At 46.2% G+C, this 14043-nt stretch overlaps 1 protein-coding gene across 16 annotated transcripts in view; it reads right to left on the bottom strand.

Annotated features, from left to right (window-relative positions):
• LOC140429216 (microtubule-associated serine/threonine-protein kinase 4-like) overlaps positions 1-14043 on the bottom strand; it is a 651560-nt gene that overhangs the window by 85676 nt on the left and 551841 nt on the right. For all 16 annotated transcript variants that reach the window (XM_072515935.1, XM_072515937.1, XM_072515936.1 and 13 more), the window contains 2 exons: positions 12181-12259; positions 10029-10186 (listed from right to left, as the gene is read on the bottom strand). In XM_072515935.1, the coding sequence (XP_072372036.1) occupies positions 10029-10186; positions 12181-12259 (237 nt within the window). The remainder of the gene's footprint in view (positions 1-10028; positions 10187-12180; positions 12260-14043) is intronic.

Below are 14043 nucleotides of genomic sequence, written 5' to 3'. Positions count from 1 at the left end.
GCAGATGGAGTATTAACGAAAGCGTTAATGACTAAAGAAGGTGCTAATAGTAGCATAAAGGTAAGATAGCAGAATGCGTTAACTATAGAACAAGGGTCAGTTTACAGAGGCCCTGTGGGGAGGCTGCGGGGGGGGGGGGGTTTAAAGGATTGAAACGGAGAGAGTTTGCGATCCAAAGTTGTTGAACTCAATGTTAAGTTCAGATGGCTATTAAGTGCCTAATCGGAAAATATGGTGCTGGTCCTCCACTGGGACATTGCTGCAAGCCAAGGACGGAAATATGAGCATGACCGCAAGATGTTGGGCTGAAATGACAGGCAAGAGGAAGGTCAGGGTCATACTGACCGACTGAGTGAAACTTAAGCGGAGTGATGCTGGGTGACCGCTTTGCAAAACACTGTCTTTCAAGCAAAAAAGATAGATGGTGTCAATGATAAAGTGACTGTAAATCATAAAGCCCAGAACCTAGCCTCATGCCACACTGAAGTCAAAATATCGGTTAATATTAATTACTTGACAATTGCCAACACAAAGACAAACCTTTCATGGAAACACATTCCTAATGGGAGACAGAAGGCATTCTCGTCCAAGGATTACCCAGAGCTAATTACAGCTCGTGTGTAGTCTGGGAATTTCAGCCAAGACTTTTCTAGACACAGAGGATCTGAAACGATGCCAGCAGCCTTAGATTCTGTTGCCGGCCAACATGTGCCAGTTAGAGTAAAGGTGATGACCTACAATTCCCAGACGTGTTTGGAATCATTAGTTCAACTGCATTATATGCAGCCATAGAGTCAAATGTTTTTTTTCTATCAGCAGGAAGCCTCAGACTACGCTTTATTTTCATTACTCAAGATAATTCAAAATTGTCACTTCCCTGGGAAAATTCAGGAGCTGGGTTGTGGGGGGAGCAGTGGGGCGGAGCACTCCAAACTCCAGACACTCGGCAGCGCCAGATGACAAATTCAAAAGCCTGATGACAATTTGTGAATAGGGACATCAGTACAAGGGAGAGAGCTGGTTGGTAGGTTGTGGATAAGCCCTTTACTCCACTCTAAAGCTACATTAAGGCAAGTGTTCTAGTTTGCTGAGAAAAAACTTAAATAATTCTTTCCTTCTTTACTTGGCATAAATTTAAGGTAAGAAATCTTTAAGGTAAAAGTATGACTGGGGAGCTCAGTTCTGTGCGTTGTACTGCCTGCAGGAAGTACCACCGGTTTGACCAGCTTGAGCGTCGGCTGGAGGCAGAGGTGCATCCGTGTGGCTGCGAGTTACGTGATGAGCATGTTTTTAGCCCTGGAGCTTAAGGAAGTGCAGTCACAGGGACCACCAGGCAGAAGAAGGGAGGCAGGCAGATAGTTAGAAAAGCCCCAGAGTGCTTCGCACTCAAGAACTTTTTTTGTCTGTTGGAGTACAACCAGAGCCAAGTTCACGACACTGTGGGTGGATCAGCTGCACAAGGGGCAGGAGTAAGAGTGGAGGAGCAATAGTGGTAGGTTAGTAAGGGGTGCAGACAGGCATTTCTGCGACATGACTCTAGGATGGTGTGTTGCCATCCTGGTGCCAGGGTCAAGGATGTCACTAAACGGCAGTAGGGCATCCTGAAGGAGGAGAAGGGGCTTGAACAGACAGAGGTCGTGGTTCACTTTGGGACCAACGACACAGGTAGAAAGAGGGATGAGGTCTTTCAATAAGAATTTAGGGAGCTAGGTAGCAGATTGAAAAGAAGGACCTCAAAGATTCTAATCTCTGGATTACTCCCAGTGTCACATGCTAGAGAGTGTAGGAATAGGAGGAGAGAGAGCAGATGAATGCGTGGCTGAAGTGATGGTTCAGAAGGTGGGCTTTAGTTTCCTGGATCATTGGGTCCATTTCTGGGGAAGGTGGGAGCTGTACAAATGGGACACACTGCACCTGAAATGGAGTGGGACCATCACCCTTGCAGGGAGGTTTGCTACTGCGTTGGGAGAGGGGTTAAGCTAATTTGGCAGGGAGGTGGGATAAGGAATGGAGATACAGTAGCCGTGATGCACAGCCAAATAGACATGGTAAGGCACAGGAAATATGACAAGGCTGGATGGCATTTATTTTAATGCAAGGAGTATTACGGGTAAGGCAGATGAATTGAGAGTGTTGATTAACACATGGGAGTATGATATTATTGCTATCACGGAGAGATGGTGGAGGGAGGGCCAGGACTGACAACTGTGTAGCATCTTCAGGTGAGACTGGGGGTGGAAAAGGGGAGGTGCTGTTGCCATATTGATCAAGGAGTCAATTACTGCAGTCAGGGAGACAGGTATATAGGGAAATCGCAGAGAAGTGTAAAAATAATAGGGTAATGGACTTCCGGGTGCGGCGATGACCAGCTGAGTCGCACGTTTCGGCAGCTCCCTGTGAAACGGACTTTTGGGCTCTTGATAGGAGCCCCAACGGCAATTTTGACGGCTAAAAACACTGTGCGGTAAACCAGAAGGGAATCCCCCCTGGATACGGATGGAAAAAGGAGGAGAGAGTGGCCAGATTGCAGTGGATCCTTTAGAACAGCGGCAAGGAAGGCAAGCAAAAACCAAGATGGCGTCGGAAGGTGGCAGTTTAACATGGGGCCCTGAACAACAAGAGTTCTTGAAATGCTGTGTGGAAGAGATCAAAAAGGAAATGAAGAAAGAGCTGTTGGCCCCGATACTACAGGCGATCGAAGGGCTAAAGGAGGAACAAAAGACCCAGGAGCGGGAGCTTCGGGTCGTGAAGGCAAAGGCAGCCGAGAATGAGGACGATATACAGGGCCTGGTGGTGAAGACGGAGACGCAGGAGGCACATCAGAAACGATGTGTGGAAAGGTTGGAGGCACTGGAAACAACGCAAGGAGGAACAACCTGAGGATTCTTGGTCTTCCTGAAGGTGTGGAGGGAGCGGACGTCGGGGCATATGTGAGCACGATGCTGCACTCGTTAATGGGAGCGGAGGCCCCGGCGGGTCCGTTGGAGGTGGAGGGAGCATACCGAGTGATGGCGCGAGGACCGAGAGCAGGAGAAATTCCCAGAGCCATAGTGGTGAGATTCCTCCGTTTTAAGGATAGAGAAATGGTCCTTAGATGGGCGAAGAAAACTCGGAGCAGTAAATGGGAGAACGCGGTGATCCGCGTTTATCAAGACTGGAGTGCGGAGGTGGCGAGAAGGAGGGCGAGCTTTAATCGGGCCAAGGCGGTGCTTCATAAAAAGAAGATAAAATTTGGAATGCTGCAACCGGCAAGACTGTGGGTCACATATCGAGGGAGGCACCACTACTTTGAGACGGCGGATGAAGCGTGGACTTTTATTGTGGAAGAAAAACTGGAATGAGCGGGTTATTAAAAAGAACGTTCGAACAAAGTGGTGGGGCGAATGTGGGGGGCAAAGAGGGGTTTTATGTACTAATCCTGCGATGTGGTAACTTTTCTCTCTCCCACAGGTGGTGATGGGGGGAGGAGGGGAGGTGGAGGAGATGGGGCGTTGGCCATTGGGGGCGGGGCCAAGGGAGAAGCGCGGGCTTGGTTCCCGCGCTATGATAATCATGGCGGGAATAGAGAAGCAGGAAGGAGGGGGCGTCGCACGGTGCGAGCCAAGGTCACGGGGGGAAGCCGAGGTCAGCCAGAGTTTGCTGACTTCTGGGAGCAACATGGGGGGAGTAATTACGCTAGCGGGGGATCTAGCGGGGGGGGGGTGGGAGGGGGGAATTACTGGGTTGCTGCTGCTGGGGAGAGGGGGGAGCTGGTATGGGAGAGGATGGGCGGGGGGGGCACCGCCTGGGGGAGATACAGCTGCGTGGGAACCGGGTGAGGAGCTGGAAAAAGGTGATGGCTAATCGACAAGGGGGGGGGGTAGGAAGCCCCCCAACTCGGCTGATCACGTGGAACGTGAGAGGGCTGAACGGGCCGATAAAGAGGGCACGGGTACTCGCACACCTTAAGAAACTTAAGGCAGATGTGGTTATGTTACAGGAAACGCACCTGAAACTGATAGACCAGGTTAGGCTACGCAAAGGATGGGTGGGGCAGGTGTTCCATTCGGGGCTAGATGCGAAAAACAGGGGGGTGGCTATATTAGTGGGGAAGCGGGTAATGTTCGAGGCAAAGACTATAGTGGCGGATAACGGGGGCAGATACGTGATGGTGAGTGGCTAACTACAGGGGGAGACGGTGGTTTTGGTAAACGTATATGCCCCGAACTGGGATGATGCCAATTTTATGAGGCGGATGCTAGGACGCATTCCGGACCTAGAGATGGGAAAGCTGATAATGGGGGGAGATTTTAATACGGTGTTGGAACCAGGGCTGGATAGGTCGAAGTCCAGGACTGGAAGGAGGCCGGCAGCAGCCAAGGTACTTAAAGATTTTATGGAGCAGATGGGAGGTGTAGACCCGTGGAGATTTAGCAGACCTAGGAGTAAGGAGTTCTCGTTTTTCTCCTATGTCCATAAATCTACTCGCGAATAGACTTTTTTGTGCTGGGTAGGGCATTGATCCCGAAGGTGAGGGGAACGGAGTATACGGCTATAGCCATTTCGGATCACGCTCCACACTGGGTGGACTTGGAGATAGGGGAGGAAACAGGAGGGCGCCCACCCTGGAGAATGGACATGGGACTAATGGCAGATGAGGGGGTGTGTCTAAGGGTGAGGGGGTGCATTGAAAAGTACTTGGAACTCAATGATAATGGGGAGGTCCAGGTGGGAGTGGTCTGGGAGGCGTTGAAGGCGGTGGTTAGAGGGGAGCTGATATCAATAAGGGCACATAAAGGGAAGCAGGAGAGTAAGGAACGGGAGCGGTTGCTGCAAGAACTTTTGAGGGTGGACAGACAATATGCGGAAGCACCGGAGGAGGGACTTTACAGGGACAGGCAAAGGCTATATGTAGAATTTGACTTGCTGACTACGGGCACTGCAGAGGCACAATGGAGGAAGGCACAGGGTGTACAGTACGAATATGGGGAGAAGGCGAGCAGGTTGCTGGCACACCAATTGAGGAAAAGGGGAGCAGCGAGGGAAATAGGGGGAGTGAGGGATGAGGAAGGAGAGATGGAGCGGGGAGCGGAGAGAGTGAATGGAGTGTTCAAGACATTTTATAAAAAATTATATGAAGCTCAACCCCCGGATGGGAGGGAGAGAATGATGGGCTTCTTGGATCGGCTGGAATTTCCCAAGGTGGAAGAGCAGGAAAGGGTGGGACTGGGAGCACAGATCGAGGTAGAAGAAGTGGTGAAAGGAATTAGGAGCATGCAGGCGGGAAAGGCCCCGGGACCGGATGGATTCCCAGTCGAATTCTATAGAAAATATGTGGACTTGCTCGCCCCGGTACTGACGAGGACCTTTAATGAGGCAAAGGAAAAGGGACAACTGCCCCCGGCTATGTCTGAAGAAACGATATCGCTTCTCTTAAAGAAGGAAAAGGACCCGCTACAATGCGGGTCCTATAGACCTATTTCCCTCCTAAATGTAGATGCCAAGGTCCTGGCCAAGGTAATGGCAATGAGAATAGAGGAATGTGTCCCGGGGGTGGTCCACGAGGACCAAACTGGGTTTGTGAAGGGGAGACAGCTGAACACGAATATATGGAGGTTGTTAGGGGTAATGATGATGGCCCCACCAGAGGGAGAAACGGAGATAGTAGTGGCGATGGATGCCGAGAAAGCATTTGACAGAGTGGAGTGGGATTATTTGTGGGAGGTGTTGAGGAGATTTGGTTTTGGAGAGGGGTATGTTAGATGGGTGCAGCTGTTGTATAGGGCCCCAGTGGCGAGCGTGGTCACGAATGGACGGGGATCTGCATATTTTCGGCTCCATAGAGGGACAAGGCAGGGATGCCCTCTGTCCCCATTATTGTTTGCACTGGCGATTGAGCCCCTGGCGATAGCGTTGAGGGGTTCCAAGAAGTGGAGGGGAGTACTTAGGGGAGGAGAAGAACACCGGGTATCTTTGTATGCGGACGATTTGCTACTATACGTGGCGGACCCGGCGGAGGGGATGCCAGAAATAATGCGGATACTTGGGGAGTTTGGGGATTTTTCAGGGTATAAATTGAACATGGGGAAAAGTGAGTTGTTTGTCGTGCATCCAGGGGAGCAGAGTAGAGAAATAGAGGACCTACCGTTGAGGAAGGTAACAAGGGACTTTCGTTACCTGGGGATCCAGATAGCTAAGAATTGGGGCACATTGCATAGGTTAAATTTAACGCGGTTGGTGGAACAGATGGAGGAGGATTTCAAGAGATGGGATATGGTATCCCTGTCACTGGCAGGGAGGGTGCAGGCGGTTAAGATGGTGGTCCTCCCGAGATTCCTCTTTGTGTTTCAGTGCCTCCCGGTGGTGATCACGAAGGCCTTTTTTAAAAGGATTGAAAAGAGCATCATGGGTTTTGTGTGGGCCGGGAAGACCCCGAGAGTGAGAAAGGGATTCTTACAGCGTAGCAGGGATAGGGGGGGGGGCTGGCACTACCGAGCCTAAGTGAGTATTATTGGGCCGCTAATATTTCAATGGTGAGTAAGTGGATGGGAGAGGAGGAGGGAGCGGCGTGGAAGAGATTAGAGAGGGCGTCCTGTAGGGGGACTAGCCTACAGGCTATGGTGACAGCCCCATTGCCGTTCTCACCGAGGAACTACACCACAAGCCCGGTGGTGGTGGCTACACTGAAGATTTGGGGACAGTGGAGACGGCATAGGGGAAAGACTGGAGCCTTGGGGGGGTCCCCGATAAGAAACAACCATAGGTTTGCCCCGGGGGGAATGGATGGGGGATATGGAATGTGGCAAAGAGCAGGAATAACGCAACTGAAAGATCTGTTTGTGGGTGGGAAGTTCGCGAGTCTGGGAGCGCTGACCGAGAAATATGGGTTGCCCCAAGGGAATGCATTCAGGTATATGCAACTGAGGGCTTTTGCGAGGCAACAGGTGAGGGAATTCCCGCAGCTCCCGACACAAGAGGTGCAGGACAGAGTGATCTCAAAGACATGGGTGGGGGATGGTAAGGTGTCAGATATATATAGGGAAATGAGGGACGAAGGGGAGACTATGGTAGATGAACTAAAAGGGAAATGGGAAGAAGAGCTGGGGGAGGAGATCGAGGAGGGGCTGTGTGCAGATGCCCTAAGCAGGGTAAACTCGTCGTCCTCGTGTGCCAGGCTAAGCCTGATTCAGTTTAAGGTATTACACAGGGCACATATGACTGGAGCACGGCTCAGTAAATTTTTTGGGGTGGAGGATAGGTGTGCGAGGTGCTCGAGAAGCCCAGCGAATCATACCCATATGTTTTGGTCATGCCCGGCACTACAGGGGTTTTGGATGGGGGTGACAAAGGTGCTTTCAAAAGTAGTAGGAGTCCGGGTCGAACCAAGCTGGGGGTTGGCTATATTTGGGGTTGCACAAGAGCCGGGAGTGCAGGAGGCGAGAGAGGCCGATGTTTTGGCCTTTGCGTCCCTAGTAGCCCGGCGCAGGATATTGCTAATGTGGAAAGAAGCCAAGCCCCCGGGGGTGGAGACCTGGATAAATGACATGGCAGGGTTTATAAAGCTAGAGCGGATTAAGTTCGTCCTAAGGGGGTCGGCTCAAGGGTTCATCAGGCGGTGGCAACCGTTCCTCGAATACCTCGCAGAAAGATAGACGGAATGGGAAAAAGGCAGCAGCAGCAGCAGCCCAGGATCAGGGGGGGGGGGGGGGAGGAACCAGAAGGACTCTCAGGGTTGTTAATATATACTGTATAGTATGTATAGGTCGTTGCTACAGATAATTATATATTGGACTGTTAAATTATATTTTTGGAGAGTGTTACTTGTGACAAGGCAGTTGCCAATTAGGGCTAGTTTTCATTTTTGTTATTTATTATTTATTCATTTTTTTTTTTGTTTATAAAATAGGTCATTGTTATTTGTGTTGTTATAATATTGTGTAAAGGATGCACAATGTACTGTGTTGGTTGACCAAAAATTTTCAATAAAATATTTAATTAAAAAAAAATAATAGGGTAATAATAGCAGGGGATTTCAATTTGCCCAATATTAATTGGGATTGGCAAAGTGTTAAAGGCTTAGGGTGTGGTGGAATTCTTAATATGCATCAGGAGAGCAATTTGAGCCAGCATGTCGGAAGTCCTACTAGAGAAAGGATGATACTGGGCCTAATTTTAGGGAATGAAGTGGGCAGGTCATGGAAGTGTCAATGGGGGAGCATTCCGCTCATTGTAACCTTAACTCAGTAAGATTTAAGGTAGTTATGGAACAGGACAATGATGGACTGGAAGTAAAGGTTCTGAATTGGGGGGGGGGAAGGCCGATTTTATTGTGAGAAGAGAGGATCAACCAAAGCAAACTGGGAACAGCTACTTGTAGGAAAAGCCACATCAGAACAGTGGGGGTCATTCAAAAGGGAAATAGAGAGAGTACAGGGCCAACATGTTCCCGTAAAGGTAAAGAGTGGGACCAGCAAGTCCAGAGAACCCTGAACACCAGTGGGCAAAATAAAGAAAAATCCCAAAGTGCATTGTAAGTATATTAAGGGCAAGAGATTAACCAGGGAAAGAATAAAGCCCATTCGGGACAAAAGTGGCAATTTGTGTGTGGAGCCGGAAGACTTAGGTGGGGTTTTAAATGAGTTTTTTTACATCTGTGCTCACTGGAGAAAGATGGTACAGATATAAAAGGCAGGGAGGGGACTGTTCGGGTACATTGAGGGAGAATTCAGAATGCCCAATTCACCTGACAAACACATCTTTTGCGGTTTGTGGGAGAAAACCGGAGCACCCGGAGGAAACCCATTCAGGCACATGAGAACGTGCAGACTCCGCACAGACAGTGACCCAAGCTGGGAATCGAACCCGGACCCTGCCGCTCTGAAGAAACAGTGCTAACCGCTGAGCTGCCCCAACTGGGGCGTTCTGTAATTCATCCGACTCCTCAAAATCTAACTAAATGGTAATGGTGAAACCAGAGAACAGATAGTAGGACAGCTGATGCTGATGTGAAAGCAACACTTAAGTCAACATCTACAACCTGTCTAAAGTTGGCAATAAAATCAACATTTGTCCTATTTCTGACATCGGCAGCACATGGCACAGTGGGTAGCACTGCTGCCTCACAGCGTCAGGGACCCGAGTTCTATTCTAACCTTGGGTGACTGCCTGTGTGGAGACTGCACGTTCTCCCAGTGTCTGCGTGGGTTTCCTCCGGTTTCCTGCCACAGTCCATAGATGTGCATGTTCTCGTGATTGGACACGCTCAATTGTCCCTTCGTGTCCAGGTTAGATGGGGTTATGGGGTTACAGGAATAGGGCAGGAGAATTGGCCTAGGCGGGGTGCACTTTCAGAGGATCGGTGTAGACTCGATGGGCTGAATGGCCTCCTTGTGCACTGTAGGGATTATTTTCTAAATCTGAAAATGAGCTGTCATTGATTTGAAAATCAATGAAAAAATGAATAATTATAGAATATTGGGTTAAGCATATTTATTGTATGAACAGATGAGTCGTTTTAAGCAGGAAGGTCAATTGATAATTTTGGCTGATTGCATTCTATTGGAATTCGATAAGGGTGGAATTATATTTGGCTTTTATGTATTTGAGTACTCTGGGGCACCATCATGGATCATACATGAATACTGGCACCTTGAATGAAGTATCAGGAGAATGTCTGGCATACTGATAACCATACGTCATGGCTGGTGATGGGGCAGGGAAAATAAACTTAAGATAGAAATCCAAAAATCGAGAAATAATTGACGACTGGGATCAGAATTATTCCACTTTGACACAGTGTTTGGAAACGGTTTAACAGACTTGAAATAATTATTTCAAAAACTTTTAAATTGGTGTTTTCATTGAATGGATTAAATCCCCATTGTGCACCCTGTAATATTAAGGCTTGGCATTAACTTTTTTTTAATAAAAGGACCAAAATTCTAGCCATCCCTAATTTTATGCAAAAAATAATCACTTTTCCTCACAGTGACTTTTTTCACTAGTATTAACGAGAAAAGATTTTAGTCCTTAAGCCGCAGACTACAAACCTAAGACTCCGGGAGCGTGGTCGCATTGAAGGAAGCCTGCGTTTCTCATCATTGGCGATGGCATCTGTACTGCAGAAATGCTTGGAAAGAAAGTGCAGTTCATCTGGAGTTGGTTGGTATGGCAACTGATGCAGCTTTTCCTGTGATGAACATGACGACTAGAAAAATAACAGAGGGAGACCATTACAGTTCAATTTATAGATTTCCTTCACTATAAAAGGTTGCTGGATATGAAGAAAGGTGCCAGGAATCCTGGAATAAACACATATAGGACCAATAAAGAACAGATCGTCAATCTAAAAGGCGATTGGCAGTAGAGAACTCGATATTGTCGAAAGAAGTGACATGCTGTCCAAGCTTCTGATCTTGCACTCTTCAGGATAGATTGCAAGATTACCAACAGTGAAGGAAACAACAATTTATACTGCATGAGAAGGGAGTCCTGACTGAGCATGCCAGCATGCTGGTTTGAGAGCTGAGAGTTCACTTGTCAACCAATCAACACTCTCTTCTCACGAGGTATAAATTGTTGTTCCCTTTGTGATGATAGGTAGACTATCATCTGTATATAATAGGACTAGTTCATCATCATCTGCATGTGCATTTTAAGTTACATGTTTTACCGTTGTAGTTCTAGCATCCGACCAGCAGGTGGGGCAAGTATGCAGGTACGGGACCCGGATGCACTGTGTGTTCCATCAGAAGGTGTTTGCAAGGAGTTGATAGCAGTTGCACATTAGAGTAGCTCTGTAGTATCTTAGTGTAAGTTAGTGTTAAGATATTTATATCCAACTGTATTCATCTTAGACATTTTAGTTACTCGTTAGTGTAGTGTTAGTAATAAATAACTTTGTTCATAAAACAAAGTCTAATGTTCTTTGTTCAGATGGCAATATCGAGATTCAACATCAGCCCAATCAAAGAACATTACACCCTTTACTGCTGGTAATCTTGTGATCTGTCCCGATAAGTGCAAGGAATCATTAAAAAAAATATATCTTTATTCAAATTTTCAACAGATTTTCAACAAACCCCCCCTACAGAAAAAAGAAACAAGAACATAAGAACACAACCCACAAGAATTATACATAGAATTTCCCCAAACTACCATAACCCCCCCATATAACAATAAAAACACAAACAGGGAAACACCCCACTCTAACCCAAACGCCACCCCAAAAGAACCCCCGCTCCCCCCCAGGTTGCTACTGCTGCTGACCTCCTCCTCCTTAATCATTTAAAAAAAAATTAAAGTACCCAATTCTTTTTTTCCAATTAAGGGGCAATTTACGTGGCCAATCCACCTAGTCTCCACGTCTTTGGATTGTGGGCGTGGAACCCACGCAGACACGGGGAGAATGTACAAACTCCACACAGACAGTGACAGATTACAGATGCTAACCGATATAAGTTCATAGCAGGGAAGGAGATAATAAATAATATTTCCCAGATTAACATGAGAACTTCCAAAGGAGTCAGGGAAAAGTAATTTTGTTTCAGAATATTCCATTTAAACAGCTCCATAATTATACATTATTAGCTAAATCTGCTGATCTTCCCGTTACCAGTGTCTTGCCTAGACTAAATGAGAATTACTTGATTATTCAACTGATTAGACTAGACAATTATCCTAACAAGCTTGGAAGCATAAACTGCAGCTTATATATTTTTGATTTCCACATGTTTTTAGATAACCCAAGGACTAGATTCTCAACATTTAATCTCTTCACTCCAGCTTGCACTTTGTCAACATTTCCCCGCCTTATTACCCCATCCAACCCAAATTAATTTTCAGGATGGATCTGGTGCAGAAACAGAAAAGAAATTAGAAATTGACTTCAAAACAAAGTCACTTTATTTACTGAGTGAGGCTTGGAACACTTAAAAATTGCTAAATCCTTTATCTGATTGAAGCCCTGAATGGCTTAGCTTCTAAAGAATTGAAACCAAAATAAGTGGAAGCACATCGCTCCAGCATAGCAGAAAATAGTATACTCAGTGCTATCTTAGCTGGCATACAACGAATAGGTTCAGCTTTTAACAAATTAAGGCATGAAATCATTGTTGGTTGGCGTCTGTTCACAGGCGATTTTACAGCTGTCAGTTGCTAGAGATAAGACAGCTCATGGAGACAAGGTGAAATGGAACTTACGGACACGGTGGAGCTCGGTGTATTTGTGCCATAGCCAGATGACGGGAGGGAAGCCAAAGACCATCGACGTCCATCACTCCTGAAATCATTTTTAAAAGTTATTTCATCATAAGCGCTAAAGGCCATTAAACCTCTAACATCCACAATGACAACAGTTTTAATTTGCCTTTGTCATTTTTTATTTAACACATGACATGCATCTAATAATATTACAACCATTGTGGAGATGAAAAGTTGTTTCACTTCACCCTGACACTGTAGTTACAGCATAAGCTTGGAGTCTAAATGCACATTAAGGAAGGTTAGTAATGTCATATATCAAAATCCAGACTGCATTATTTCCTGGACTGGAATTGCCTGCAAATGGTAAGCAATACAAATGGTGAAAAAGCAGGAAGCGTTTATGATAAAACACAGAACGTTAGGAAATTTAAAGAAAAACATTTTTAAGAATGATTCCCTCAAAGAATATGGCCTAGAGTTTACTGTAGCAGAATATCTCACAGCATCTGGCGCTAGTTAGACCTGTTTAAGTTTTTACATTTTTGTGTTGCAAGTTGCTAAAAGTACGAGCTGATAATGCGGCAACGAGGGAAGCTATCCAAACAGGATCTGAGGGAACAGGGCAAGCAACCACTGTGAACGTCCTGTAAGTCAGATTGAACGACTGAGAAATAAACAGTGCAGGGATTGAGAGTGGGTGTCAAATCAATGTCAAATCAGGTACAGAGAAAGAACTAACCAGAGGGAAGAATGACTGGATTAAGAGAAACAAGAAACAGAAAAGTTTTTCCAAAAAATTAAGTTGAATGTTTTACATATTTAGAATCTCAAACAATTAAAAATTGAAGAAATGAGAATTTGCAAACATAACAGTTAATTTTGGATGGCAGTAATTAACATTTAGCACATTTTGTTAAACAATGATTAAACTAGAAATGATTTAACGCGCTGTTTCTTGTCTACTGCACATATATATCAACCTCATGCTTTTCAATACATTTAAATGAAAAGGCACATAGCAAAACCAATGATGGAGTGGCACAATTCTGACAGCAACTTTTGCATATTTACACTTAACAGCATAACTGGTCCTTGCCTGAAGCTGCAGTACCCAGTTACACATAAATAACAACAAGCAGAATTAGCCTCATTGTTATCTTGAGAGCAAAATCTGCCCCATGTCTGATTCTGCATGGGTAATCGGTGAACGTTTTTAAACCGAGTGGTCTGAAAGCAGAGGCAGAACAACATCTGGCTCCCCAGCAGATGGTGAAGGGTTCACAGCTCAGACCTACTCATCGCTCATCCATCAGCTATTGTCAGAAGATGGTAGAGATGGTAGGGCCTGGGCCAGGCGAATGGCAGGCTGTGAGAAGACGAAGCTGAGGGTGGGGGGAGGGGATCATCATGGCTGATGCACAGGACATCAAGAAGAACAGAAGAGTAAGAATGGACAAAGGGATTAAAACTTTAAATTGTCGGAAAACATTCATAGCTTTAAGAATTAGAAACCTGACAAAGTGAAACATTTTCCCCCAAATCCGAGGTCTTGACTTTTTCTCTTTACAAGGGTTCCAATCTTAAATGTGTTTCCAACGTCCTCCCTAGGCCGAAGCCTAACGGAACGTTTAATGACATTCCACCAATGCATAAACGCCTGCTTTATACATGAAAAATAAGTATTCCCAGAGAGGAAATGATGACAAATAGAGAGAAGTTAAAGTTTGCTCATTAAATACATGTCGTTTCCAACTTCAGTGTCCAAATCTCAAGGTACAGGGGTTTATTTTGGAAAATGAAAATGAAATTCTGAGCGATATAAAATATGTGCTTAACCCCCACGCCCTGCAGGATTTCTCT

This window comes from Scyliorhinus torazame, chromosome 9, assembly GCF_047496885.1.
Source record: "Scyliorhinus torazame isolate Kashiwa2021f chromosome 9, sScyTor2.1, whole genome shotgun sequence".
Taxonomy (NCBI): Eukaryota; Metazoa; Chordata; class Chondrichthyes; order Carcharhiniformes; family Scyliorhinidae; genus Scyliorhinus; species Scyliorhinus torazame.
This window is presented reverse-complemented; position numbering and strand designations above follow the sequence as displayed.